The sequence below is a fragment of the Sus scrofa genome, chromosome 3 (assembly GCF_000003025.6).
Source record: "Sus scrofa isolate TJ Tabasco breed Duroc chromosome 3, Sscrofa11.1, whole genome shotgun sequence".
Taxonomy (NCBI): domain Eukaryota; kingdom Metazoa; phylum Chordata; class Mammalia; order Artiodactyla; family Suidae; genus Sus; species Sus scrofa.
In genome coordinates this window covers 42976632-43004115 of record NC_010445.4, presented here as the reverse complement: position 1 = coordinate 43004115, position 27484 = coordinate 42976632, and the positions used below count along the sequence as shown (strand labels likewise).

Below are 27484 nucleotides of genomic sequence, written 5' to 3'. Positions count from 1 at the left end.
CGGTCTGCAGGAGAGAGATGTCAGGACAGACCAGAGGAGCTTGGCTCACAGGCTCTGTCCTCTAAAGCTGGTTGCACACTTGGGACCCCACTTAGAGTGGGACACTCTAGTATGAGAGCAGCTGGTGACAGAATGGTCTTGCTGGGAAGGGGTCACCCGATCTCAGTCACTGCTCCTAGTTAGGTGGGGCCCCCACCTGGGACAAGCCCAAAGGAGGGAGGCTCTGACCCCAGCAGGATCCTATGGGCTTAAAATTCCACCTGCAGAAAGACCCTTGTGGCAGATGGAGCAGAAGGCTCCCTTCTCGGCAGAAGGCTGCAGGCCAGTCGAACATGCAGGATCAACAATGTTAGAGGGGTCGCCATAAGGGCCTTTAGAGTCAGGGGTCCTAAAGAGGGCATCCTGCAGCTTTGCCCCCAGGCGGAGACACTCAAGCCCAATGTCTACAAAACCTACATTCTGGAGTTCCCATCATGGCGCAGCAGAAAGGAATCTGACTAGGAGCCATGAGGTTGCGGGTTTGATACCTGGCCTTGCTCAGCAGTTTAAGGATCCAGCATTGTGGTGAGCTATGGAGTAGGCCACAGACACAGCTCGGATCTGGCACTGCTGTGCCTATGGCATAGGCTGGCAGCTGCAGCTCTGATTTGACCCTTAGCCTGGGAACCTCCATATGCCTCGAGTATGATCCTAAAAAAAAAAAAAAACAAAAAACCTACAGTCCACAAAATCTGGAAACTGAGAGGCGGGGTCAGAATGACCTCTACATTCTGATCATCTTATTTTCATGTTTATCTCTGATTTAAAAGTAATATTATGCTCTTGGAAAACAAGTTGGAAAGTTCAGACCAGTATTAAAGCATCAGTGGAAAACTCTCAACCCTCTAACATGTCAGCACATTTGCTTCCAACATGTCTTCCATTTTAAGAAATTCAAACCAACTAATACACTATATAGACAACACAGAATCTTGCTTTTTTCCCCACACTTAACATTAGAGCATAAACATTTTCCCATATCATTAAAATCTTGTAAACATCACTGTTGATGACTGAATAATTTCCTATTGTGAGTACATTATAATTTACTTAATCATCTCCTCGACTCTATCAGCTAAGAGTCTAGAATCCTTGATATATTAAATGAATATTCCGAATGTCTCTTTATGTGTTTAAACCTGCTCCAGTAAATTTTTAACAGATAGTCCAGATAAATGCAATGGGCTCTTTAAAAATCAGAAGCAGGTTTTAGAGCTTTTATTCCAGCAGTTTCTAGGCAAACCAATTGTATGCAGATATAGAGCAAACACCTCTGTCAGGAAGCTCTGGGAATTACAGCCTTTCATCTGGATACAACCCTTGGAGACTCAAAAGGTGGCTGGGAAGACAAATTTGACCTGAGCGCAAATGTAGTCTGAGGTCGTGTTAAGAGAAATACGACTCTAGACCAAGGTGAGGTCCCTGTCCTCAGCCCACACCACACTCCTGAGGGCGTCAGCTTGGAGGGTGTTTAGAGGTGGGGCCTGGAACCAGCTCTGTGCTCTGACCCTCCTGGGGACAGCCCAGCATGAAAGGTGGGCTTGGACCTCCACTGCTGCCACACCTGGCGGGAAGAGTGACTGGTGTGCTCCAAGGTCCTATCCTGGTGGGATATTCTACTATCTTTCCTTGCCCTTTTTGGTTTAACCACAAAGGGCAAGAAAAGCAAAGATCAGGTTATGGAAACCTGGATGGGCTCCAACAGGCCCCTTCCCCAGACTCCCAGGAGGCACAAATGCAAGGTGTGGGGGTTGGAGCAGAGATGTGCTGTGACTCCCTGAGGCAAGTGCCTTTTGATGGGCCTGACCCAGAGGGGACCAGGGCTCTGAGGCTGGGATGGTGCAAGCTGGGCTTCAAGAGACATTGGAACAGCAGCTAGCATGGCCCGTGGGCAGTGAGCGTGGTGAAATGACACTGGCCACGCTCCACCACCATCAACCTAGCATTGTGTTGGGAACACTGAGCATCAGGGACCTCACCTGGCTCATAGGTCAGGTTCCCAGGACAAGAAGAGGCACAGAGAGATCTTGGGCCTCACCACGCAGGGGGTACCAGGGCCCGCTGTCCATCCGTGGGACACTCACACTGACAGATTCCAGCAAGCACAGACTTGTGCTTCATCCATAGTTCCACCGCATAGACAGGACACTTCCGAAAAGGCCTTGAAGGATTCTCTTGCCAAGTGACGGGTAAGAATGGCAGGCTGCCAAGTGCTGCCTTTTCCTTCACTAACTGGCAGTGAGCACAGATCCCGCTGAACAGGCCAGTGCTGGGAGGTGACTGTGCACTCTCCAAGGAGGACACTCCAGTACAACAAGGCTCCTGTGAGCATGTGCTGTGGCCCCAGCACAGGGACCATCTGTGCAGGGATTCCTACAGGAATTGATGAATGAACCCGAACCCTGGAATCCTGGAGTGTCAGGATGTTAGTGACAGGAATCAACCAAGCCTGACTCTGCCATCCCTCAGGCCTCCAAGTGGCCAGCTCTGAGGGGGGGCTGATGATGGGCTGATCCTGATCTGCAGTTCCAACCAGGGACCTTGGGGAGCCGGCCAGGCCACACGAGTGACACAGGGCCCCTGAGAGAAGGCAAATGGAAGGAGAGGCCCCAGAAGGATGACCCTGGGGCAGGGCAGGCCTCCACTGAGACAGGCATCAGGCCACCTCCTCCTGTCGACAGAACCTCAAGCTGGTCACAGCCTCCCACTGTAGACAGGCAGCCGGGGCACCTGGACCCTCGGCAAGTGGGGTCCTGCAGTCATCACTCACCAAATCACAGGAGGCACAGGGCTTCCTGTACTCAAATGTGTGCTTCCCAGGACTAAGGGGACGGGGAGGCTTCTCCAAGGACAGAATCCACCAAGAGGGTCCAGCCCACCTGTGGGGAACACCCCGATGTCTAGAAGTAGCACTCGGCTGACAGAGGAGACAGACTGGTGTGCAGCCTCAGCACAGGTGTGCAAAAGGAGTGTGGACCAAGTGCTCCCTGCATACCCCCACTCACACCTCCAACTCTGAGTGTGCATCCGGGCCAGGAGCTGCTCAAGTGGACGGTGCTACCATTGGCCCCTGGGGCAGAACATGGAGAAGCCCAAATTGCTCTCAGGCAGCCTTTCAGAGAGGAGGTGCAGAAGACCAGTCTAATGACATCTTTCTTTTCCGAAGAGCAATCTGAAATCTAATAAAACAACACATGAGTTTGAGGCCTTGAAGAAACTGTGAAAGAGGAACAGCATCATGACCCTCATTGGTAGCCCTTGGGATCAGCACCTTGCGGAGAGCGGGCCCACATCCATGTCACAGAAAACCCCATGGGGCCGGCGAGGGCTACTCAGTGGCCACAGAGGGTTACAGGCAGCCCTGAGAGCTGTCATGGTGCTACACCTGGGCTGGGGTTCCCAGCTCACAGGTGTGTGAAGGTGCCTGCAGGGGAGGGTGTACAAGTTGGAGATATGGCCCCCAAAGGTACACAGTCTCTGTAGGAGCTTCAGTGTCAGGATCAGAGGACAAAGGCATCCAAGAGGCCACCACCACTGGCAGCTGGGCACACAAAGCTCTGTAAGCCTGGCTCTGTACAGAGGACCTCGAGTAGGAAGCGGATGGTAAATGCAACAATTTGGGCGCCTTAGCTGTGACCAGGGAGCAGCATGAGATGTTAACAATCAGGGAGACTGAGCCAGCACAGGCACAAACTCTACCATGGCTGCAACCTTTTTATACACCTGAAACAAGTCTAAAATAAAAGTTTATGAAGAAAAAGAAAGCAAATGAGGCCTGACCTCACAACAGGACTCCGAAGGAAGGCAGAGGGGAAATTCAGTGAACAGGTGAGCTTTCACCCTTTGCCAGCCCTGGAGGTTTGGGGGCACTCAGAGCACTGCTGGAGCCAGAGGAGGGAATGACTGGGAGTGCTACCTGCCCCCCACCCATCAGAAGAAGGCCACCTCTCCTCTCACTTCTCAGAAGCAACCTGCTCTCCTCGTCTTTATTAGAAAGCGTTTGAGGAGTTCCCATCATGGCTCAGTAGTAAGGAACCCGACTAGCATCCATGAGGATATGGGTTCGACCCCTGGCCTCACTCAGTGGGTAAAGGATCTGGCGTTGCCAGGAACTGTGGTGTAGGTCAAGACACAGCTCAGATCCCACTCTGCTGTGGCCATGGTGTAGGCCAGAGCTACAGCTCTGATTCGACCCCTAGCCTGGGAATTTCCATATGCTGCAGGTGTAGCCGTAAAAAAGAAAGAAAGAAAAAAGAAAGAAAACATCTGGGCCACTGGCAAAATCCTACAATGGTAGGGAGAAAGGGATTTCAAAGTGAGTGAGCTCAAAAAAAGACATCTGCAAACTGAAAAGAATGGAATAACATATAATATATATTAAATGCATCTATATTTATATAGTGATAAAAAAAACCCACAGTGAGATATAATTTTTCACCTTCCAGATTGAACTGACAAAAAGATCAAAAAGTTCAAAAAGTGTGTTGCCAGTGTGTAGAGAAACTGCTACAACCCATCTGGCCATTTTAAAACCTGAAATGCTGTCTCCTTCAACTCAGCACCCTTACATCTTGGAATTTATCCAGCAGATGAAGTCGCGCTTATGCGCACGTAACTGTGTGAAGCAGGATGCTCCCTGCACAAAACTGCAGTTGCTCAAGATGCGAAACAAGGAGACAAGGAGACTGGATATGCATCCCCGAGTGCCCGCATGAGGGAGCCTGTGTGAGAACCATGTCCCCAGCAGAGCCACACCTGCGTGCGTGCCTGTGTGCCTGAGGAAAGGGAGAGGGGATGGCTGCGTGACACAAATGTTGTATAAACAGAAATCTCCCTGGAGGTTTTCCTAAGGAGCTGCAATTGAGTTTGTTCTGAGAAAACAAGCTTTTCACTACATATTTTTTCATACTCTTTAAAAAAAAAAAAAAAAAGTCCTAGTGTTCCATTTGCAAACTTGTTCAATCATCTCTTTTTAAGTGAATAAATGCAGTTTTTCCTTATTATAATAAATAAAAATAAGAAAAGGGGTCAGAAGCTCTATTTTCCACCCTATAAAGGCGAATACAATTCTGCAGAAGTTCAGTTACCTCTTGACCTCAACTGGGGGCAACTGTGTCCCCCAAGGCATGGGCCATGCCTGGAGGCACTTTTGCTGTCACAGCTTTGGGGAGGGGGTATTACTGGATTAGTAGGCAGAGGCCAGGGATGCCGCTCCACATGCTGCACAGCAAAGAATTTTCTGGCCCCAATGTCCATAGAGCCCAGGTTGAGAAACCCTGATCTAATGTGTACACACTATTTCCCAGACATGTCCTGTCTGGAGCTAGTTTCCATTATTAAAAAGTTTTTTTCTCAAGTTGAATGTTAATCTGTCTGCCTCCATCTCCAAGCTTTACTCCAGCACTTGATTTTTCCACAGCCCTGAGGCTGGGCTGGCCCCTCTGCAGAAGGAAGTCCCCCAGGGCTGCACCTCTGGAGTTCGGCTGCTGAGCGCCAGACAAGCAGAGCCACCAACCAGTGCTCTCTGGTCCCATCAACACCCACCTTCCATTCCGGAGGGTCACAAGGTCTGTGGAGGAAAGGAAAGGAAACACCAAGTGCCCTGGGGAGCTAGGGAAGGGTGCAGGGTGGCAGGACTGGGGCACGGTGGGAAGGTCTCTCCCTCACCCCTGCCCAGAGAGCCAGGGGCATGCCCTGAACCGAACCCTCAGTCCCTGCCAACATTGCCTTTAGGGCCCACAGAGATTTTAGACAGTTGGGGGTGGGGCAGTGGCTGTAGGAGTTGGGAGGGGCCATCCAAAGACCAGAGAGGAGAGCACAGCACACACTGAGCAGAACAGGGCTGAGGACACAGGGGAAAAGCATTTCTACCTGTCTTTCAAGGCAGAACTCAGGTAAGAGGCACTCAGAGCCCTAGTCACACACCTGACTGCGGCTCAGTGAAGGGTGGGGGCATGTGACACGGTCCCTAGACCACAGACATGGCTCACCCGCACCAGAGAGCCACCCCAGGTTCACCTGTCCACTTCTACATCTAGAGCTAGGGACCAAAATTCAAATGTCTGATGTGTGCACAGTGGCAGGTGGCAGGGCTCCTGGAAGACAGGGGCCCAGGTGGCTGAGGGGGATGCTGGAGAGGCCCAGGGGCAGTGCCAAAATCAGATGGGGGCTGCCTGCACAAGTACCCAGACTGAGATCGAAAGATCACCAAGACAACACGGTACCATGAGAACCATAAGGCCAAACGGCAGCTAATACCTCCAGCGTCCAACAGCAGAAGTAGAGCTTGGAAAAGGAGCAGTGCCTGGCAGATTCCAAACTTCCCAACATGCCGCTCATCAGTCAGTGACCCAGGCTGGCTGCTGGCCCACTCTGAGCCAGTTCTCCTAAGCAGACCCAAGTCTAGTACATGGCGGCAGACAGGGGAGAGCACCTAGTGCTGGGAGCAAGTAAGAGGCAGGAAACACCTCTCACCTCCCCGGGTCACCCCTTTTTATGAACTATAGCTCCAAAACAGCTGGGAATCAGCCATAGTTGTTAGACTTTCCAGGAGAGAGACTCCGCCAGCACTAATGGCAACTAATCCTGGGGTTTTGCAAATGTCAACAGAAGGAGAAGCCCCCTCCCTCTAAGGCAGGCCCCTGGGGTTTCTTCCTGTGGTGCTGCGGGATCCCCCTGCTCACAGGGTCTGGGGAGTTCACCACACTCCTCCCTGGGCCTTCCTCACCTGAGAAGCAGACTGGATCACTCTAGGGTGCCCCCAGTCATGGTGCATCAGAACCCCAGGCCCCAGGCTCTTCTGCAGGAAATGGGGGCTGAACACCTAAATCTATGTCATCTCTCCAGTCGAGGGCAAGTCAGCCCAGGAGGGTGGCGAGACAAAGCCTGGGCAGGAAAGGGCCCCTGTACCCCACTGGGACAAGCTCATGTTCCCAGGAAGCACATTCTCACTGTCCTTCCTACTCAGCCCAGCTTCCCTGAGATTCAAACCTAGACTCTGACTTGGGGGGAAGTTTCTAAAGGGACAAGGGAAAGTCACAAAGTTACAAGAATATCTGCAAGTAGCCCGGCTAGTCGTCTATTAGTGTGGGATGGACAGCCCACATCTGGCTGCCCCGGGGTAGGCATCTGTGGGCTCAGACCTTGCCCCAGGACACTCTCCAAGGTCCAACCAGCCACTCGCACCAATTCAACACTGCAGGACCTGTGCCCAGCCCACAGTGTGTAGTGCGCAAGAAGAAATGAGTTTCTACCCTGCACATCTGTGTGGAGCAGAAAACAGCACCCTATCTGAGGGACCCAGACCCAGGTACATCTAGCCAGAGGCTGTGCCCACAACTTCCTGGGGATGGGGCCCACCCCAGCATAAGGCTCACGGTTCAGTCAGCAGCCTAAGCTACCATCCGAGGGGCTTGTTCACTGTCCTCATGCCCTGCTCAGCCCAAGGAGCAATGCTGACCCATCCTGCAGGTTCGCATCTGCTGAGACCTGCCTGCCTTCTGGGGTCCTGGGCACTGTCTCCCACCACTCACATCACTGAAAGGCTAGTGGAGAGAGCTCCAAGACAGACACACTGCTGCCGCACCAGCCTGCTGTGCTGCAGCATGGACTTCAGGGAGCTCATCTTTCCGCCTCGGTTTGCTCGCCTCCCAGTCAGAACAGCCCCCCACCACCAAGACCCTGGGGGGAATGGAAAGGTCAATAAGACCACGTGCAATATGTTCCCAGCAGTGGACCCTGCCCCATGCCCCTGCCACTTCCTCAATGGTCAGGTAAAGGAGACAGAGATCTGCATGTCAGCCCCCCAAACAGTATAAGGAGTCCCCAGTATTGTGTATGGAAAATGCCTAGCCCAGGAGGTGACCAAGGCAAGGCTCAACAAACACTTAGGATTAAAAGGGAAAGAAGCACCCCTCTCCAGGCATGCAGACACGCTCTGAACACACAATATCCACAGGTGCGCAGCTGAGTGTGTGCACACACCATCACATTCATGAACACCTGCACCCCGCACATGTCTGGTTCTGGAAGTTTGGCTGCTACACATTAAAAGGTGATTAAGGGCTGATTTTTTTTTAATAAAAAGAGTGAAAGCACCATCAATGAACAATACAAAAAGGAAATTACAAAAACAATCCCACTTACAATTGCATCCAAGGGGATGAAATGCCTTAGAAGTAAACTTAACGAAGAAATTTAAAACTCACACGCTGAAAACTACAAATCATTGCTGAAAGAAATCGGGGAAGACCTAAATCTATATAAATGGAAAGACATTTGTTCTCATGCATGAGGAGATATCAAGATGTCTAAGATGTCAATACTACCCAAAGTGATCTACAGTCCACTGGGGTGCAATGGGACTATCAGTGTCAGTGTCTCCGGAGCATTGGGACACAGATTCAACCCCCAGCCTGGTACAATGGGTTAAGGATCTGGCATTGCTGCAAGTGTGACCTAGGGTGCAACTGAACCTCAGATCTGATCCCTGGCCTGGGAACCCCATATGCCACAGGATGGCCAGAAAAAGGGAGGAAAAAAAAACTGTCCGTACATCAGTGGGCATTAACACAGCAGTGAAAAGACAACTCACAGAATGGAAAAGTATGTGCAAATTTTGTATCTGATAAAAGTCTAGTGTCCAGAATATATAAAGAACTCTTAAAATTCAACAATAAAAAAATCCCAATTTTAAAATGGGCAAAATGTTTAAACAGACATTTCTCCAAAGAAAATAGACAAATGGACAAGCACATGAAAATACATTCAATATTTTCAGCCATTGGAGAAATACAAAACAAAATCATAATGAGATACCACCTCTCACCCACTAGGACACCCGTAATTTTAAAAATAGGAAAAAACAAGCATTGGTAAGAACGAAGAGAAATCAGATTGCTCCTACATTGGTGGTAAGAATGTAAAGTGGTGCAGCCACTCTGGAAAACAGCTTGTTGGTTACTCCAAAAGTTGACACAGAAAAATCACATGACCCCAGCAATTCCCTAAAAAATTGAAAACAGGTCGTCAAAATAATATTTGTACCAAAATGTTCACAGCAGCACTACTGACAAAGAGCCATAGGTGGAAAAAGCCCAAATGTCCATAAACAGATGAATGGCTATACAAACTGCAGTATATCCTTACCATGGAGTATTATTCAGTCATTCAAAAAAATCAATGAAGTTCTGATACAGGCCACAACATGGATGAACCTCAAAAAAACAGTATGCTAAATGAAAGACAACAGACACAAAAGGTTACATATAGTATGATTCCATTTATACAAAACCTCCAGAATGGATAAATCTACAGGGACAGAAAACAGATGGGTGGTTGTTCAGGGTGGAGGGGAGGGGGGAGGGGAAGGCTTTTTAATGTGTTTTCTTTTGAGATAATGAAAATGTTTGGGAACTGGACACAGGTGCTGTTTGCAAAACATTCTGAATGTACTAAATGCTATACCCTCTGCACTTTAAAATGGTTAATTTCGGAAGATCCCACTGTGGTGTGGTGGCTTGTCTCAGTGGCGTTGCCAGTTCAATCCCCAGCCCCTCAGAGTGGGTTAAGTATCCAGCATTGCCACAGTGTGGCATAGGCCACAGATGTGGCTTGGATTCCATCCCTGGCCCAGGAACTTCCATATGCCACAGGTGTAGCCAAAAAAAAAAAAAAAAAAAAAAAGAATCAATAAAAAATAAAATGGTTAATTTCACAATATGTGAATTTAACCCTAATTTAAAAAAAAAAAAAGAGGAAAGGCTGGTTCCTTCATTTGCCTGGACAAACACTACAAAGACCTTTAGTTCTTATGCTCTGAGGTCAAAGCCAGTCACTGGTTGGAATTCTAACTATGTTTTTCCATGGATGACCCAGAACTTTGGGGGGAAGTAAAGAGACCCTACACCCTAAAGCATCAGGCCAAGCCCCACTCCAAAGAGCACAGTTAGGCTCACCTATTGCCAAGCCAAAAAGCTGAGACCCAAGACAGGCAGAAATCGGGGAATGAAGACAGAGTGGGACAGAGAAGGAGAGACACAGAGATGGACACACAACTCTGAGAGGTTAGTGGGACCCTCCTGAGACCCAGAGGGCGCTGCAGAGAGCCCAGCCTCCTTACGTGGCACCGTATGTGGCCTTTCTGCTGAGATGTTTCCACCCATGTCACATTTTCAAAATCACAGACAGGAATGGGACGTCAGCATCCTTGAGCCAGAACATGCCAAACACCACTTCTGCGCCTGCACCTGATGGAGGTGCGACCACCTGCCGTGGGCAAGGAGACGAGACCCTCCCCACCCCCAGCACCTCCCCCACTAGAAGTGGGAAGACAAGGGTGCCACAAGGGTGCAACACCCAGGTGATTATGAGAACCAATAAAGAGGGCGACTGTGAACTACTCCTGACAACCATAAAGGCTGGCCTGAGTGTGCGCCCTGTAGGGCTCTTAGTCACACCAGTCACTAGAAGTCAACTGGCGACTTTGCTTTACCCACACCCGAACCTTTGGAGTTAGATTCTTCCAGCACACTTCATCATGGAACATTATTTTCTGGCCAATTCTCACTCCCAACAGGAAATCTCCTCATTCTTTTAAAAAAAGGCCTTGCCACATGGCCAGGTGCCACCAGCGCAGAGGTGAGGGGATGGCCCCAGAGTGGCAGGGTCCACATCAAGAACCCCAAGCCTCTGCCCAATCTCAAGCCACCTGAGCCAAAGTGGCCCCAAACAAACGTGGGCTGCAGTGCAATGGCTCACTCCAAGCATGTTTCCAGGCCATTATTTTCAATAAAATCAAACATTCTAGTGATTACCATGAGCTCGATTCCAAGTCACTTCCTTTGAGATTCATCTCATTTGGAGAGGATCGATGGACAGGGGACACCTGCTCTGCCCTCTGTAAGTTGGCAGGACATTCCTCTAACCCCCTCTGGAACTTTTTAAATGCACGCAGTGAGAAATCTTCCATTAAAGATGATGAATTGTTCCTCCTAACTACATCAAACAGGCCGAAGCTCCACCACCAGGTGAATGGCACTTGCCATGGTATTTAGCAGTCTCGAGTTGGAAGATTTAATTGTCAGCTCTGATCATCCAGATTGCGACACTGAGGCCTGACCCCTGGCAGCCCCTCCCACCCTTCCCTCCAAGTGCACATGCTTTGCTGGCCAACAGAGTCAGCCGTCAGCCCCACTCTGCAGTACCAAGCACCCTTGAGAGCCGAGGACCCAGGGAGAGACTCCATCCCAAGAAGCTTAAGGCTGGGTGGGGTGGGAGACACAGAGAGAGCCCACACAGGCCAGCAGTCCTAAGGGAGATGGGCACAGAGACAGGGCTGTAGCAAGGAAGGGAGGTAGAGCACAGATGGATGGAATAGTGTCAGCACCTCTGGTCAGCCCCCCCGCTAAGCACTTGCAGAATTCCACCCCTTCTCCCTACCCCAGTCCCCACCCCCAGGTCCTGCCTGTCACCTCGCACCTAGACAGGGGCTCTAGTCCCCATCTTTACCCCAACTGTGCCCACAGCAGCCAGAGGGAAATCCTCAGTCAAAGCCTCAATCCCCTCCCCCACTGCTGTTCTACTCAGAAGCCCCAGTGTGGCTCCCAACTCCTGGCCTTGCCTGTGGACCATCTCAACGCAGCCTCCTCCTCGCCCTACACAGTGCCTCCTCAGGGCTCTGAACACCTCTCCAGGCTGCTTGAAACTCCCGATCCACCTGCCTGACTCCCATAGAAGAAACCCTGTAAGAAACCCCCAGAACCCTCGGGGCTGGCACTGGGCCCCACACAGAACATGCACCCCATGGTACTTATTGAGGAATAAAGGAGACTTCTGCCACTGAAGGACTTGCCCAGCACCTTCAGCTTTCAAACTCTTTAAAATCAACTTCACGGTTTATGCTTCCCAAAACCCTTCAGGTTCAGTACAACAGAAACTTAAAGAGGGCCAGGAAGCTTCTGGATATCTGATACTTTAATTGAATTATTTCTATTTCCCACAGACAGAGACTTCACATCAGAGTGGTGACAAAGTGAGACACCCAGGTCATTCCCTAGAGGGACCAGTCTCAGTCAGATGCCCTGCAGAAGGCAGGGTGGGGGGACACACAGGGTCTGGCAGAAGGCCCCCATTTCTTGGCCTAAGTGGCTTTGTGTCATCCTAACTGGGGAGGCAGGTCCCCGATGCCCAAGTAGTGCCACACTTCCCTATCAAACACACAGACAAGACAGCTCTGAAAACAACCAGCTCCAAGATCCATCCCTTCTGGTCAGAGCCAATTCCTGGGCAATGCTGCACTGGGTGTGAGGGCTGGACTCACAAGGTGCTCCAGCCCCAGGAGTGACCAGCCATGGTCAAGATGGGGTGGAAAACAGGCTCCCGCCTTCCTAGCTGACTGAGCCCAGTGGAGAGACACCTCCCTGCCCCGCAAATACTGGTGAGGGGACTGGTCGGGGTACTCAATGCTTCCTGTTGAGATGGACACAGCCTGGGAGCAGGCTCTGCTCCAACCACGATCTCAGCTGGCGATGCTTCTATAGTTCTCCCAGCAAAGATTTGGCCACTGTGAGTGGGTAACCTTAGAGACCCCCTTCCAATCCTCGCCAAATGGGGTGCGCTGGAGGGATGGTTCACAGGTGGAACAAGAGGTAGCCTGTTACTTTCACAGTTATGTTTATTTTCACAGGTACTGTCTATGGCAAGTTATACTAATATTCTATTTCAGGGAATGATACAAAGTTTCCTTCTAAAAGAAATATTCAGGAGAGTAAGGAGACATGAGAGTGAAATGAAATGTAAGGTCCTGGAACTAAATAAACCTGTCAGAGGCGTGGAGTTTGGTTAGCAGATCTCCCCCAGTGCTTCTGCCTCAATGTCCATGCTGGCAGCAGAATTTGATCATTTCAAGGGAGGCAGGGTGGGGGTAAGGGAAACTCTACCATTTTTGCAACTCTTCTGTAGGTCTAAAATCCTCTCTAAACACAAAGTTATGAAGTATTCAAACTTTGAAAAAGTGAGTTGGGTTGTTGAATGTAAAGTAAACCATACAGGTGGGACTGGATCTGCAAAGAGTGGAGGGTCATACATCCAGGAATACCTGGAGATTGTGAATCACGTGGATCATATCACATAGCTTCCTATCACAGCAGAGAAGGGCCATGCCAAGGAGGTGGGAGACCTGCCCAGGGCTGTGGGGGACGCATGCAGCCTTGTCCAGCCTCTCCCACAAAAGACTCAACCCCTGACACCGCATTCCCGCATCACAGCATCTCCCCTGGGTCATCCAGAGGAGGACTCCAGGAAGTGTCCTGGCCTCAAGGCTCACTTTCACAAGGGACCCTTGATTGGATGCGGAGAAGATGTGCCCCGTGGCACTGCAAAAGCACAACCCCTTTCAGACCCTAGGGCGAACCCACATTGTTGGAAATGAACTTGTGCTGATCAAATGATCTGTGCCTGTACCAGATCAAATCAAAGACCTCACATGAGAAATGAGACCTCAGGAAATAAGACCTTCCCAAAACATCCCCTTGAAGGTATCTCAGGACACAACCTCTCCCTGCCTCTGCCTAAGTCAACCCAGCAAATGACACCAGCCCTCCTCAGGCCAGCCCTCAACCCCTCTCTTCTGCCTGCCCTTCGTTCCTGGGTCTCACCCTACCCCTTCACTCCTCCCACCCCCTCCTTCTCATCTCAAAGTCTAGCTGAGACCTGGCCTTGCCTTTCCAACCCGGTGGAGAGGGAGCTGGAAAGTCAAAGATTCTCCTGCGCCCTCATACTCCCCTAGCCTAGGCACCTAGGGAGCTCGGCACGCCCTGGATGGGAGTGTGGGAGGAGGGAGAGGCCCCACCACTTTCAGGGCACTCGAGGCCAGCTTCTCAGCATCTCTGGAACTGAGGAGCCATGAAGGATCATACGGCAGCTCTCACCCCTGATCCAGCCATGAACTCTGAGAGGATGCCAACTGGTGGGTGTGCAGAGCAGCCCTGTTCTGGGCAGACTTCAGGGCTCACACTGAAGGCTCTGCTGCTCTGTGGGGTCCCCGCAGCCCTGGATATCCACAGGAGAGCAGCCCAGGAGGCCCAGGGGATTTCAGTGGGGATCCCTGTCCCATGGAGTCCCACCTTTGCTCACTGGGGTCCATGTCACAGGCACTGAGCTGGGACTTGGGCCTGGCGCTGACCAACCTGAGCGAGCCCTGTCACATCTGGCTGCCTGGCTCCCCCACTAGCAGAACTAGACACCATGGCCCATATTTAAGGGCCACTGGCTCCTCTGCAGTTAAAAGTGGGGGGAGTTTTTCCTCTCTGGGAGCTGAGGAACCACCTCCCGACACACGCTCCTCTCTCCCTCTCAGCCCTGCTCCTGCTGGTTTCAGACTGGAGCCTAGGAGGGCATACCACCCTGGCCAGCCGCTGGCGGGTCCTGCTGAGGCCCAAACACATGAGAACCTGTTGGAGCAGTTTGGGCACCAGTGTCACCTCCTCTTCCTCCTCCTCCACTTACTTCTGGGCGGGAGGGGGCCTCGGGCTTTTGAAAACTCGGCACAGGGCCAGGTCATGGTCTTAGGCAAAGGCCAAGCTTTACCTCCCCCCACCCCATTTTCCTCCGAGAGCATAAGGTCAGGTCAAAACCAGGGTGGGCCTGTGTCTGGAGCAGAGCGGAGGGGAATGGGGAAACGTGACGGCCAGGGAGGAGGCGGCAAAGCCACGACACCCGCACCCACACACGGACACCATTCTGTCACCCACACTCCCGCCCGGGGGCGCGCAGGCCGGCTGGGTCCAGGGGCCCCGCAGGGACCAGGGGCCGGGCAGGGGTCCCGCTCGGACGAGGTGCCGGAGCTCCGGGCCGCGGCAGAGGGTGGGCGCGCCGGCCGCCACCTGGCCGGGCCCCACGTCAGTTCCAGCCCCGCCAGCGTCCGAGCCCGCCACTCGCGACTCTCCGGGGCCCGCGCGGGGAAAGTTCCTGCAACTTCGCGGGGGAGGCGGCGGGCGCTGGGCCTGGGCCTCCGGAGCCCGGCCTCCGCGGCCCCGCTGTCAGGCAGCCGGGCCGGCCGGGCGCCCCAACTTCCCGGCGCGGCCCCCGCCCGTCGCCCCCCGCGGGCCCGCTTTGTGCGCGGCGGCAGCGAGGGGCGCCCGCCCGGCCCCGGCCCCCGCCCCGGGCACAAAAGGGCGCGCGGCCGGCGGGAGGCGGCGGGCGGGGGCCTGCGGAGCGCTGCCGGGGCCGGGCCGGGGCCGGGGGCCAGGGCCCGAGCCGGGGCCGGGGGCCGGGGCCGGAACCGGGCGGCTGCGCGCTCACCTGCCGTGGAACCAGTCCTTGCAGGCGTCGCACTCGATCATGAAGCGGGTAACGTCGTAGGGGAGCCGGCAGACGCAGTACACGGGCACCGTCGCCATGTTCGCCGCGCCGCCCGCCCGCCCCGCGGCCCGCGCTGCGCTCCCGGGTCGGGCCGGGCGGGCCGGGCCGGGCGGGGGCCGGGGCCGGGGCCGGGGCCGGGGCCGGGGACGGGGCCGGGGGCGCACGACAGCCCGCGCGCACCCGGCCGGCGCGTCCACACAAAGCGGGGCGCGCGGTACAGGGCCGCGCCGGGAGCCGCCCGCCGGCCCGTGGGGCGCAGGGCGCGAGTGTGCGCGGGGGACGGGCCGCGCGCGGGACACAAAAGGGAATGGACGCGCGGGGCGGCGGGCGGGGAGCCGCGGCCCCACCGAAGGGACCCCCGGCCGCCGAGCGGCCTCTACGTCAGCGCCCCGGGTGGCGCCGCCTCCGCCCGCCAGCCTGGGCCGCCGCTGCCGCCGCGGGAAGGCGGGCCGGGGACCGCGGGGAAGGCGGGCCGGGGTACCCCGCCGGGGAGAAAGTGGGCCGGGGGGACCCTGCCAGGGGAGAAAAAGGACCGGGGAGCCTGCCAGGAGAAGGTGGGTCGGGGACCTGCAGGGAAAGAAGGGGGGCTGAGGAGACCCTGCCAGGGGAAAAGGTGGGCTGGGAAACCCCTCCAAAGGAGAAGGTGGGCTGGGAACCCCAGCCAGGGAAGAGGGTGGCTGGAAGACCGTCACCTGGAAGAAGATGGGCGCGGGGGGCGTCGGGTGGGTGGGGGGAGTCCCCGCGGAGAGGCTGGACTGAGGGGACCAGGGGGAAGGGCAGGGCTGGGAGACCCCCTGGGTGTGGGGTGAGACCCCGAGGGCGTCCTTCCTGGTTCAGAAGGCTGAGGAGCAACTACTTGGCTCTAACTTTCTTGTGATACAGCAGTGGGGCAGGGGACAGCCAGGGGGGTTCCTCCTGTGCCCTCATCACCACCTCGCCCTACTGAATTTCTGGCTGGAATACAACTTCTCTTTCCCCTTCATTCCTGGCTGAGGACAGCCCACCCTCCCTCACTCTGGACTTCCCTTGATGCTCAGCCCTCAGAGGAGCACAGAATTTAGGGGACCCGGAGCGTGCTGGCACGAGTCAGCCCTATAAAGAGAAAACAGTTACCTGGAATCTGAGCTGCCCAGGAGCCCTGGTCAGAGCCCTCAAGCCCCGGAGACCTAAGATGCAGGCAGAACAGCAGGTTCCAGGCCTCCTGTCTGTGTCCCCAATTGCTTGAGTTCTGCTGGTGGCAACAAGGATGTAGGAGGAAGGGGGACACCGAAGAGGTGCTCCAGTGTGGATCTGGGCCTTTGCCCTGGAGCGGTCCTTCCACCTCACCTGGGATGGTCAGGATCTTTAGTGTAAGACGGGGAGGGGACCTGGCTCTGAGGGATCTTTTTCCCAAGGCATATTCTATAGCGGGCTCTCCCCAGCCCCACTCCTAGCTGCTGCATCCATGGGGCCTCATTTCAGTATGCCAGAGCAGAGCTGGCTCCTAATTCAGAGGAAGGAATCTGTCTACGCTCTCTCACTCTGTGCTTCTTCTCCACCCTCCCCAGGCAAAATCTGCATGTTGCTGGGAGATGCTGGCCACCACAAGCACAGAATTCCAGACTTGAGGCAGGAAACCTGGGGCAGCTCACCTCACAGAAGCACCTTTAACAGACACTCAGCCGAGGCCTGCAGCTGCTAAGGGCCACTTGCTCCAATTGTAAGTTGAGGTCCTCCCTCCTCCTGAGTCAAAATCTACCCTCACATGGTCAGCCACCTTTCCCCAAAAGACAATCCCTCAGTCACAGCCTTGGTAGTGCCCAGGGCAGGGCCTTAGCTAGGAGGGAGTGACAGTGGGAGAAAGAAACTGGAGAAGGGGTAAGAAAGGGATTATCCCCCCCTCCTCACCCTCTCACACCCTGGTGAGCTGCTCAGGATCTGGAGCACCGTAAAGCCTTCCTACCTGAATTCCAGCTGTCACCCTCCCGTCCTGAGTCCTTCTTCCTGGTTACAGCCTGGATGACCTAGGGTAAGGAGTAACTATTAAGCATTGTCCATCATTATCACCCTCATGTGAATTGGTGCAGATAAACAGTACTCAGCCTGCAGATCAGAGTCTGCAAGGAGACCCAAAGAGCTGGGCCTGGGCAGTGCTGAGTTGCCTTCCCCCACGGTGGTACAGGAAGCACTTAACCTAGAAATATCCACATCCCCCAGTCAGTCATCCATCAGAGCCAGAAACTTCTGGAGACCAACCTGACTATGGTGCAGGGGAAGCTAACTTGCAGGGAGCCCTCATCTCTGACACTTTCCTTTCCTACTTTACAAATAATGATAACAGATACCCAGCATTTATCAAATGCATACCAGGTACAGTGCACGGTGCTTAGTTCTTCACAGACATGGACTAGAACTCACCCAACTGCTTGTAAAGCGCTTAGCATATCCCCTAGGTAGTGATTGTTATGTACTCAGCATTCACACTGACACCTTAGGCATTATCGCTGCCACTTTAGAAATAGGTATATAGACAGGTGTCATGGAGAGGTATAGTATTGGTGCCATTTTCCAGAAGTGAATACCGAGGCTCAAAGCAGTTGAATGCCTCATGGAGGAAGTCAGCTGGCTGGTGAGAGGAAGGAGCAAGCCAGGAACCCAGACTTCTCCAGGGCCTGAGCCTACTCTGCCGCCCCTCAGTCAGCTCCTGAGCACATACATTCGGCATGGGCGCCTCCCACTCCAAGTCATTCACTGCTGACCTCTGATGGGTCCAGCCACCCTACCCGTCCACCTCCACCCCCTGCCTTCCAGGACTCCACTGTCTATAGCTGTGTCAACTTGCTTCTGGAAGTGTCCACTGAGACACTTCTGTTACTCAAAGCTTTTCCAAGGCTGCCTGCCAACTACAGACTAAAATAAGTCTCAATATGGGTCCCAGACTCTTCCTCTCTTTGGTTTCTCACTATGACTTCCCCTTTATCCCCCATCAGAAAGCCTGCCTCTTCTCTGCGTCCTCCCCCTCTCTCATTCATTTACGTCAACATGTATTGAGCACCTGCTGTGTGCCGAGCAGTGGACTAGCAATGGAGCACTCAGCAGCCCCAAGTCTTGTGCAGCTCATATTGCAGTAAAGAGAGACATTGACACATAGAGGGGCCTGGGCACCACAGTGCCCTGGGGAACAGGCACAGGGTGGGGGTTGGGCAGAGGTGGAGCACTGGAAGCAGAGGCCTAGAAGGGGTGAGGCAGGGAAGGAGAATGAAGGGAACTTATTTGTAAGGACCCAGAGAGGAGGGGAATGTCTTTGGTCCTCGGCTGCCCTAAGTTCTATGGCCCTTTCGCATGGTCTGCCCCTTGCCTCAACAAGTTTGACCCATCCCCCACTGCGCAGCATCCACTAGGCTGTGCAAGCCTCCAGACCTCACCACCCACCCCAAGCGGCCTAGCATGCTGGAGGGGAGAGGCAGGTGGGCTCCCTAGCTACATGGCCCACGCACTGCCCCTCCACCCTGGCTCTCTGGCAAAGCACGACTACAGCACACCCTACAGTGAGCATCTGAGGCCAAGATGTGTTTTATTCACAAAATTATCCAATGGAAAACCAGCATCTTCCATATGTGTTTATTCACTCAACAAAGTGTTCTGAACGCAGGTGCAGGGTTTCTTGTGGGTTTTGTCTTTTTTAATTATAGCAACAGAAAATTTACCATTTTAACCATTTTTAAGTGTACAGCTCTGTGATATTAAGTACATTCACAATATTGTGCAGCCATCACCATCATCCATCACTACAACTTGTCATCTTCCCAAACTGAAATCCTGACCCCACCAAACACTAATTCTTCGATACCCCCACCTCCAGCCCCTAGCAACCGGCATTCTACTTCATGTCTCCATGAATTTGACTACTCTAGGGCCCTTGTGTGAGTGGCATCATACAGCATTTGTCCTTTTGTGATGCTTCCTTCACTTAGTAGAATGTCCTCAAGTTTCGTCCATGGTGTAGTATGGTCAGAATTTCCTTCCTTTTTAAAACCAAATGATACTTCATGGTATAAATACACGACATTTGGTTTCTCTGTTCATTGTCAATGGACACTTGGCTATGAATATAGGTATACAAATATCTCTTCAAGTCCCTGCTTCCACTTCTTTTGTGTATATACCCAGAAGTGAAATTGCTGAATCATGGTAATTCTATTTTTAAACTTTGGAGTAACCACCATACTGTTTTCCACAGCTGCTTCACCATTTTACATTCCCACCAACAATGCACAAGTGTTCTAATTCCTCCACATCTTTATCAACACATCATTTTCTGATTTGGGGTTTTCTTTCTTTCTTGGGGTGTGTGTGCGTGTTTTTTCTTTTAATATAGTCATCCTAATGTGTGTTTTTTTGCCACACCCACACCATGCAGAAGTTCCAGGGCCAGGAATCAAACTCAAGCCACAGCAGTGACAACACTAGATCCTTCTGTGTTGTGTTGTGTGTGTGTGTGTATGCATGTTGTCTTTTTAGGGCCACACCCGCAGCACATGGAGGTTCCCAGGCTAGGGATCGAATTGGAGCTATAGGTCCGGCCTACACCACAGCCACAGCAATGCTGGATCTGAGCCATGTCTGCAGCCTACACCACAGCTCACGGCAATGCCAGGTCCTTAACCCACTGAGTGAAGCCGGGGCTCGAACCTGCGTCCTCACGGATACCAGTCGGGTTCTTTAACTGCTGAGCCAAGGCAGGAACTCCAACGATGCTAGATCCGTAACCCACTAGGCCACCAGAGAACAAGTTTTTAATTTTGATGAAGCCCAGTTCATCTATTCCTTTGTTGCCTGTGCATTTGATGTTATATTCAAGAAATCACTGCCAATCCGATGTCATGAATTTCCCACTATGTTTTCATCTAAGAGTTTCGTGGTTTTAGTTCTTAAGTTTAGGACTGCAATCCATTTTCAATTAAGTTTTGTATAGATAGGGTGTGAAGTAAGGGTCCAACTTAGTTCTTTTGCATGTGAGTATCCAGTTTTCCCAGCACCTTTTGTTGAAATCAGGACTGTCCTTTCGCCCATTGAATTATCACTCTTGTCAAAAATCATTTGACCATATGGACAAGGATTTATTTCTGGGCTCTCTATTGTATTTCATTGGTTTGTATGTATATCTTTATGCCAGTACCACAGTATTGTGTTTAGCTTCATAGTAAGTTTTGAAATCAGGAAGTGGGAGATTTCCAACTGAGCTCTTCTTTTTCAAGATTGTTTTAGCTCTTCTGGACCCCTTACAATTCCATATTAACTTGGGGACTGGCCTCTCCATTTCTGCAAAAAGGGCTGTTGGAATTTTGACAGGGATTGTGTTGAATCTGTAATGTTGACATCTTAACAACAGTAAGTCTTGTGATACATGAACATGGGATGTCTTTCCATTTATTTGTGTGTGGGGGGGTTGGTCTTTTTAGGGCCACACCTGCAGCATATGGAGGTTCCCAGGCTAGGGGTTGAATCGGAGCTACAGCTGCAGGCCTATGCCACAGCCACAGCAATGCTAGATCTGTAACCCACTGAGCTATTTGTGTCTTCGTTAATTGCTTTCAGCAATGTTTTGTGGTTTTCAGCATAGAAATGTTTTGTCTTCTTGGCTAAATTTATTTCTAGGTATTTTATTTGTTTGATGCTATTGTAAGTGGGATTGTGTTCCTAATTTTCTATTTGGATTGTTTATTCTCAGTGTATGTAAACAAAACTGATTTTTTTTTTTTTTTTTGGTCTTTTTAGGACCATACCCATGGCATATGGAGGTTCTGCTGGCCTATGCCACAGCCACAGCAACGCCAGATCTGAGACGTCTTCAAACTGCACCACAGCTCATGGAAACGCTAGATCCTTAACCCACTGAGTGAGGCCAGGAACCGAACCTACATCCTCATGGATACTAGTCAGATTCGTTTCTGCTGAGACACAACGGCAACTCAAAACAAAACTGATTATTGTGTTGATTTAGTATCCCACAAGTTTGCTGAAATTGTTTTTTAGTTCCAATAGTTATTTGGGGGAATCTTTAGAGTTCCTAAATCTTTTTTTTTTTTTTTTTCGTCTTTTTTTTTGCTATTTCTTGGGCCGCTCCCACGGCATATGGAGGTTCCCAGGCTAGGGGTCGAATCGGAACTGGAGCCACCGGCCTACGCCAGAGCCACAGCAACGCAGGATCCGAGCCGCATCTGCAACCTACACCACAGTTCACGGCAACACCGGATCGTTAACCCGCTGAGCAAGGGCAGGGATCGAACCCGCAACCTCATGGTTCCTAGTCGGATTCGTTAACCACTGCGTCACGACGGGAACTCCTAGAGTTCCTAAATCTTGATGATTTTATCTGACATACGATCATTTTATCTATGAACAGAGATAATATTACTTCTTCCTAATTTGAATGCTTTTTATTTCTTTTTCTTCCGAGGTATGTGGAAGTTTCTGGGCCAAGGATCAAGCCTGTACAGCAGCAGGGACTTGAGCTGCTGCAGTGATAACACCAGTTCTTTAACCTGCTGCACCACAAAGGAATTCCTTGTAGTTTTCTTCTTTGCAAAGTCTCTGTCTGGCTTTTGTATCAAGATAATGCTGGCTTCATAGAAAGGATTAGAAGTGTTCTCTCCTTGTCAGTTTCTGGGAGGAGTTTAAGAAAGATTGGTGGTAATTTTTCTTTAAAAGTATGATGGGGTTCCCGTCGTGGCTCAGTGGAAACGAATCTGACTAGTATCCATGAGGACACAGGTTCGATCCCTGGCCTCACTCAGTGGGTTAAGGATCTGGTGTTGCTGTGAGCTGTGGTATAGGCCAGCAGCTATGGCTCTGATTCGACCCCTAGCCTTGTAATTTCCATATGCCGTGGGTATGACCCTAAAAAGACAAAAAAAAAAAAAAAGTGTGGTGGAATTCAGTGAAGCTGTCTGGTCTGGTCTTGGGCTTTTCTTTGTTGGAAGCATTTTGGTTATTGATTCAATCTCCTTGATAGTGATGATACAGCTGTTGAGACGTTCTGTTTCTTGATGATTCAGTTTTAGTAGGTTGTGTGTTTCTAAAAATGTGTTCCCTTAATCTAGGTTATCCAGTGTGTTGGCACACTAGTGCAGATATTACGGCAGTGAACAGGGCAGACACCGTTTCTACCTTCAAGGAGCTCATATGCCAGAGCAGGAGACAAACAACTAATAGCTATCTTGGGGGTGGGGGGAGATGTCAGAAAGGAGATACTAATTCAAGGTTGGATTTATGTTTTTGTAACAGATCTGGTAAGGCAGAGTTCTAAGAGTAGGCCCTTCATGGGGTACCTGGACCAAGCTGATCGGATCCAGACCTGTGAGCCATGAGAACTTTAGAACTCTCCGGGTTTTTCTGGTAGGTATGAAAGTGAGCTCTTCTTGTCCATCTCTGTGATGGCCCTGTGATGTTTGGAAGCAGTTTGTTGATAAAAAGCCTCTCAGCTGGGTGTCCATATAATTTATAATCCAAAAGGGTGTGTTAATAAAGCACTAGAACAGGGACAAACATGGCTATTCTGGTCCAAGTGGGATGAGGGTGACACTCCTATGGCCCACACTGGGGTTGGTCAGGTATGGAGGGATGGACATGCACAAAGCCCAAAAGTGGATGTGGTGTGACGAGATCTGGCTAGGTTTGTCATGGGTGCCGGGGCCTGCCAGGCACAGCAGGCTAAGGCCAACCAGGGCATCCACCCTGAAGTAGTTCAAGCTCTGCTAAGGTCATTCCCACCATAGCCTCATGTTATTCCTCAGAGGACACCCACACATTCCTCCACCAAAGTAAGTTCCTCCTTTCCCCCGCATTTCCCTTCATAAAGTGTATTACCATCACTGTTGCATTTTCACACGGATTTATTCTTTTTCTCATGTGCATTTTTCACTTGACTGTCTACTGAGGCCGAGTGACACAGTACAGAGAGGTCTCTGTTCTGCTTATGGCTGTCTCCTCAGCAGCAAGTACACCCCAATAGACCCTTGGTGGACAGAAGGACTGATGGAAATCCAGGATCACTCTAAGCAGGGAAGACCCAAGATATTTCTCTCCAGATGCAGGGGTTTGGGAGCACTTGTGTAGAAGTATGGTCACTGGGTTAATACCAGGGGAGGACGAGACCCTCAGCCTGAAATCAGCCTCCACCTGTCATAGAGGCAGGGCCATAGTTCTTTATTACGAGGCAGGTTCATTCCAGGTGGAACTGTTGGCATTCAGGTCTGCCTGGGCCACTTCTGGTCACTCTCATGGGTGTCAAGAAAAAAGAAACACATGCAGCCAAAGCTAAGTCACACCCAGCTAAGGGTCTGGGATAGCAGTGCCCCCCTCATCCCCTAGGGTTTCAGAGACCCTGGGCAGAACGCAGTCTTCACTTACCAGGACAGAGGCAGGCAGGGTGTATTAGCTTCCTGGGGCTGCCATGCCAAGGTACCACTGGTTGACTGTGTTATCTCAGGGTTCTAGAGGCCAGAAGTCAAGATCAAGGTGCCAGCAGGGATATGCTACCTCTGAACGCCCTTGGAAGGGTCTAGTCCAGGCAGCTCTACAGCTTCTGGTAGTTCCTTGGCTTGTGGTAGCACCAGTCCATACATGGCTATTTTGTCCCTTTGTGAGTGTCTGTCTCTGTGTCCAAATGTTCCCCCTTTTTTAGGGACACCAGATTTGTTGGGTTAGGATCCATCCTGCTCCAGCATGACCTCGTCCTAACCTATTTACATCTGTAGTAACCATATTTCCAAATAAGGTCCCATTCTGAGGGACTGGAGTCAGGGCTCCAACATATGAATTTGGGGGACACAGTCCAGCCTACAACACAGGGTGAAACGTCTAATGCAGAGCTGCTCTGGCCCTGTCTGCAGGTCCTCAGAGCACCTGTGACCCAGGCTGTGCTGGGGAGCTAACAGGGAAAGGAGTAGGGGACAAGCATTCAACAGCCTAGGCCCGCATGGGCAGGACAAAGGTACAGCTCCCAGCAAAGTGGCCTCCCCAGGGTTCACTCTACCAAGTTGAGATTAAGGAGTAAAAGGGGAGCAATGAATTAGTTACTCTCAGGAAATCTGAGGGTAGAATAAGGTTCCCAGAAGAGACAGTTATTCTTTTTTTGTTATTGCCTTTTTGTCCTTTTAGGGCCACACCTGTGGCGTATGGAAGTTCCCAGGCTAGGCGTTGAATCGGAGCTGTTGCTGCTGGCCTGCGCCACAGCCACAGTCACAGCCACAGCAACACCAGATTCGAGCCGCGTCTGCAACCTATACCACAGATTACAGAAACGCCGGATCCTTAACTCACTGAGCGAGGCCAGGGATCAGACCTTCAACATCATGGTTCCTAGTTGGATTCGTTTCTGCTGCGCCACAACAGGAACTCCAAAGAGCTGTTCTTGAGGACACCTACATCAGGAAAGAGCTGGTGCCCATTGCTCTAAGAGGCTCCCTCTGAGGCAGAGGAGGAGAGGGAGGGCTAGGAGGGAGGTGTCTGAAACTCCCTTTGTCCTTGCAGGTGATCGATCATATGGATGAGGTGAATTATTTCTTAATTTCTTGCCTTGGCCTGGGATTTTGGAATCATGACAAAGCCAGGACATTGGACATTCTCTTTCAATTGGAAAATACTAAACTGAGGGCACTGTAAACGTAAGAAGGGCTATATCAACCCTCACTGGTAATCAGAGCGATGCAGATGAAAACCAGAAACCCATTTTCTCCAGCATTCTAGCAGAAAGTCAGGGTTTGATCAGCACTAAGGACCAAGATACTGTCACTGCCCACCCTTAAGTGTGCCTTCTGGTGAAATGCATGTAGGGTGTGCATGTCTCCCAGGTTGTGACCACCTGGAGACTGGTCACACCCCCTCTAAAGGCCCACCAGCAGGCCTAGAGCCCTTACCCTGCAGTGCTGGCTTTCCACCCCCCTCATGGACTCTCTCCATCCACTGCTCCCTGTCCCAGGACCAAGCCTGACTCCAGCCTCCAAAGACCACCATCCTTCTCATCCACATCCCAGAGGCCCTCCTTGCCATGCACCCATCACATCATCATATTTCCCTCATCTTCTTGTCTGAAATATTCTTATTTGTACACATGTACACTTCCCCCAGCCCCTGTGAATGCCATGAAGGCAGGCCTGTGATGCTCTCTGAGCCTCGGGATCTAGGGCAGTACACGACGCAGATGCTCCATCAATATTGGGGGATGTCCAAATAAAGCCATGTCCAGCCACACTGGGTGGGCAGGTACATCATGGCACAGACACTCATGGAGTCTTGGGGCTAAGGGAGAACAGCGGGGAGAGAGCGAGCCATGAAATGATGCTAGATGGGGGAAAATGTTACAAAATATATCTGATGGCTTGATTATTTTCTGTAAAAAAATTATATATTGATATTACACACACACACGTGCGTATATATGACAAAGACCAAATATTAACTACTGGCATCCCAGGATGGTGGTTTTTCCTTTTTGTGTGTATATATATATATTTTTTTTAATTTAATGTTTTAAAATTAAATGTTTTAAATTAATGTTTTAAAATTTTATGGTCACACCTGCACATATGGAAGTTCCTGAGCCAGGAAGTGAATTTGAACAACAGGTGGGACCTATGCCAACCCACTGGGCGGGGCTGGGGCTTGAACCCACACCTCTGCAGCAATCCCAGTTGCTTCAGTCGGATTCTTAACCCAGTGGGCCACAGCAGGAACTCCTATTATATTTTTAAAAGTTACTACAAGCATATTACTTTTGAAACAGAAAAAAAGCTATTTAAAAAAAATTTTTTTATTACTCCAACGAATTTATCACATCTGTTAAGAAGCTATTTTTTTAAAGGAAAAGAAGCTGTTGCCCCAGGAGAGTGTACATTGTCGTAGGGGCAACGACAGGATCAGAATCTGGTCCTGAGCCTTGGGAACAGTTCACTTTTGAGAATGCCACTCAGGCCATCCCCTGCAATCCTAGCGATGTGGGAAGGACCGGCCAGAGTGTCCCCAAGTAAGTGTGGCCTCCCTCTGCCTCATGCCCAGGTCTGCACCTCTGTCCTTCTCCCCTCTCCAAAATACTGAGCCGTTCTCCATGAAGACAAGGAAATGTGCGGGGTGGGGTTGGGGGTGGTGCTGGTTCATAGCAGGGAGGCATCGCTGGCATCTAGGGGTAGAGGCAGGTGGCACTGAGAACACAACCTTCCCTGGAGAGACCGTCCCACGGAGAAAACTTGCCAGGCGTTTGCAGTGGACACTGGATTAAAACGTGCTGCCGGCACAGACTGGGTGAGCCCTGTGGGGAGTCCTCACCAGAACTGTGGTCTCTGTAAGACGTTCTGCTTCCCACTGCCTCTCACGACGAGGGAGTGTAAAGGCGGGGGGCCACGGTGGCCCTTGGTGCAGTGGACCTGAGCGTGACATGAACACAGAGGAGCCTACGTCCCAACACACCTGACCACAAGGGTCAGGGAAGAGAGGTCTTGGTTTTGCCTTTGTTTCCTCCAAATTCAGAGCCACAGCCTGAAGGAGCGGAAGTTAAGGGCATTTGGCGTCTGCATACCTGCCGGGAGCAGGAAAACTGCCAGGGTTTGCGTACCAACAGACCGGCTCAGGCACTAGGGACGGTGGTCAGTCCCACAGAAGCGCAGGGTCCTGGGCTACAGGGTTACGCGGCGTGCGCGCCCAGCCCTGGCACAGGCGGGGTTTTCTGCCGTCGGGCTCCGGGGAACGAAGAACTTGAGCGGTGATCGTGGGGAAACCCTGGCCCACTCCCCTTGGCCCTCGCGGTCCCCGGGAACCCGGAAGGCGCTCTGCGCGTGGAATTCGGCTCCAGCCGCCCTCAGTGTGGACGCCAAAGCGGCCCTGGCCGACCTCCCCCGACCGCTTCGGGCCTGGGCTGCGCCGTAGCTCAGGACGCGACGGAACGCGGGCCTGGGGATGGGAGGGGAGAGTGCGCGCGCACCCCGGCAGGGCGGGAACGGGCCGCCCCGCGCAAGGCCCCGCCCCGCCCCACGCAGGGCCGGAAGCGCGCTCCCCAGGCGCGCCCTCCTCCGCCTGGAGGCCGGGCCGGCGGGGCCCAGAGGCGGCTGTC

The 27484-nt window shown here is 51.9% G+C and overlaps 1 protein-coding gene and 1 long non-coding RNA gene across 4 annotated transcripts in view; one reads left to right on the top strand and one right to left on the bottom strand.

Annotated features, from left to right (window-relative positions):
- Window positions 1-15509, bottom strand: part of PHF2 (PHD finger protein 2) — a 90205-nt gene extending 74696 nt beyond the window's left edge. For 2 of the 3 annotated variants that reach the window (XM_021088181.1, XM_021088180.1), the window contains exon 1: window positions 15340-15509. In XM_021088181.1, coding sequence (XP_020943840.1) covers window positions 15340-15437 — 98 coding nt within the window. In that variant the 5' untranslated portion in view covers window positions 15438-15509. The remainder of the gene's footprint in view (window positions 1-15339) is intronic. The other variant, XM_021088179.1, reaches the window with a different exon arrangement.
- Window positions 15280-25804, top strand: LOC106509726. Its single transcript, XR_002342934.1, has 4 exons — window positions 15280-15387; window positions 16947-17098; window positions 22666-22776; window positions 24913-25804. It is a non-coding gene; the product is annotated as an uncharacterized LOC106509726 (long non-coding RNA).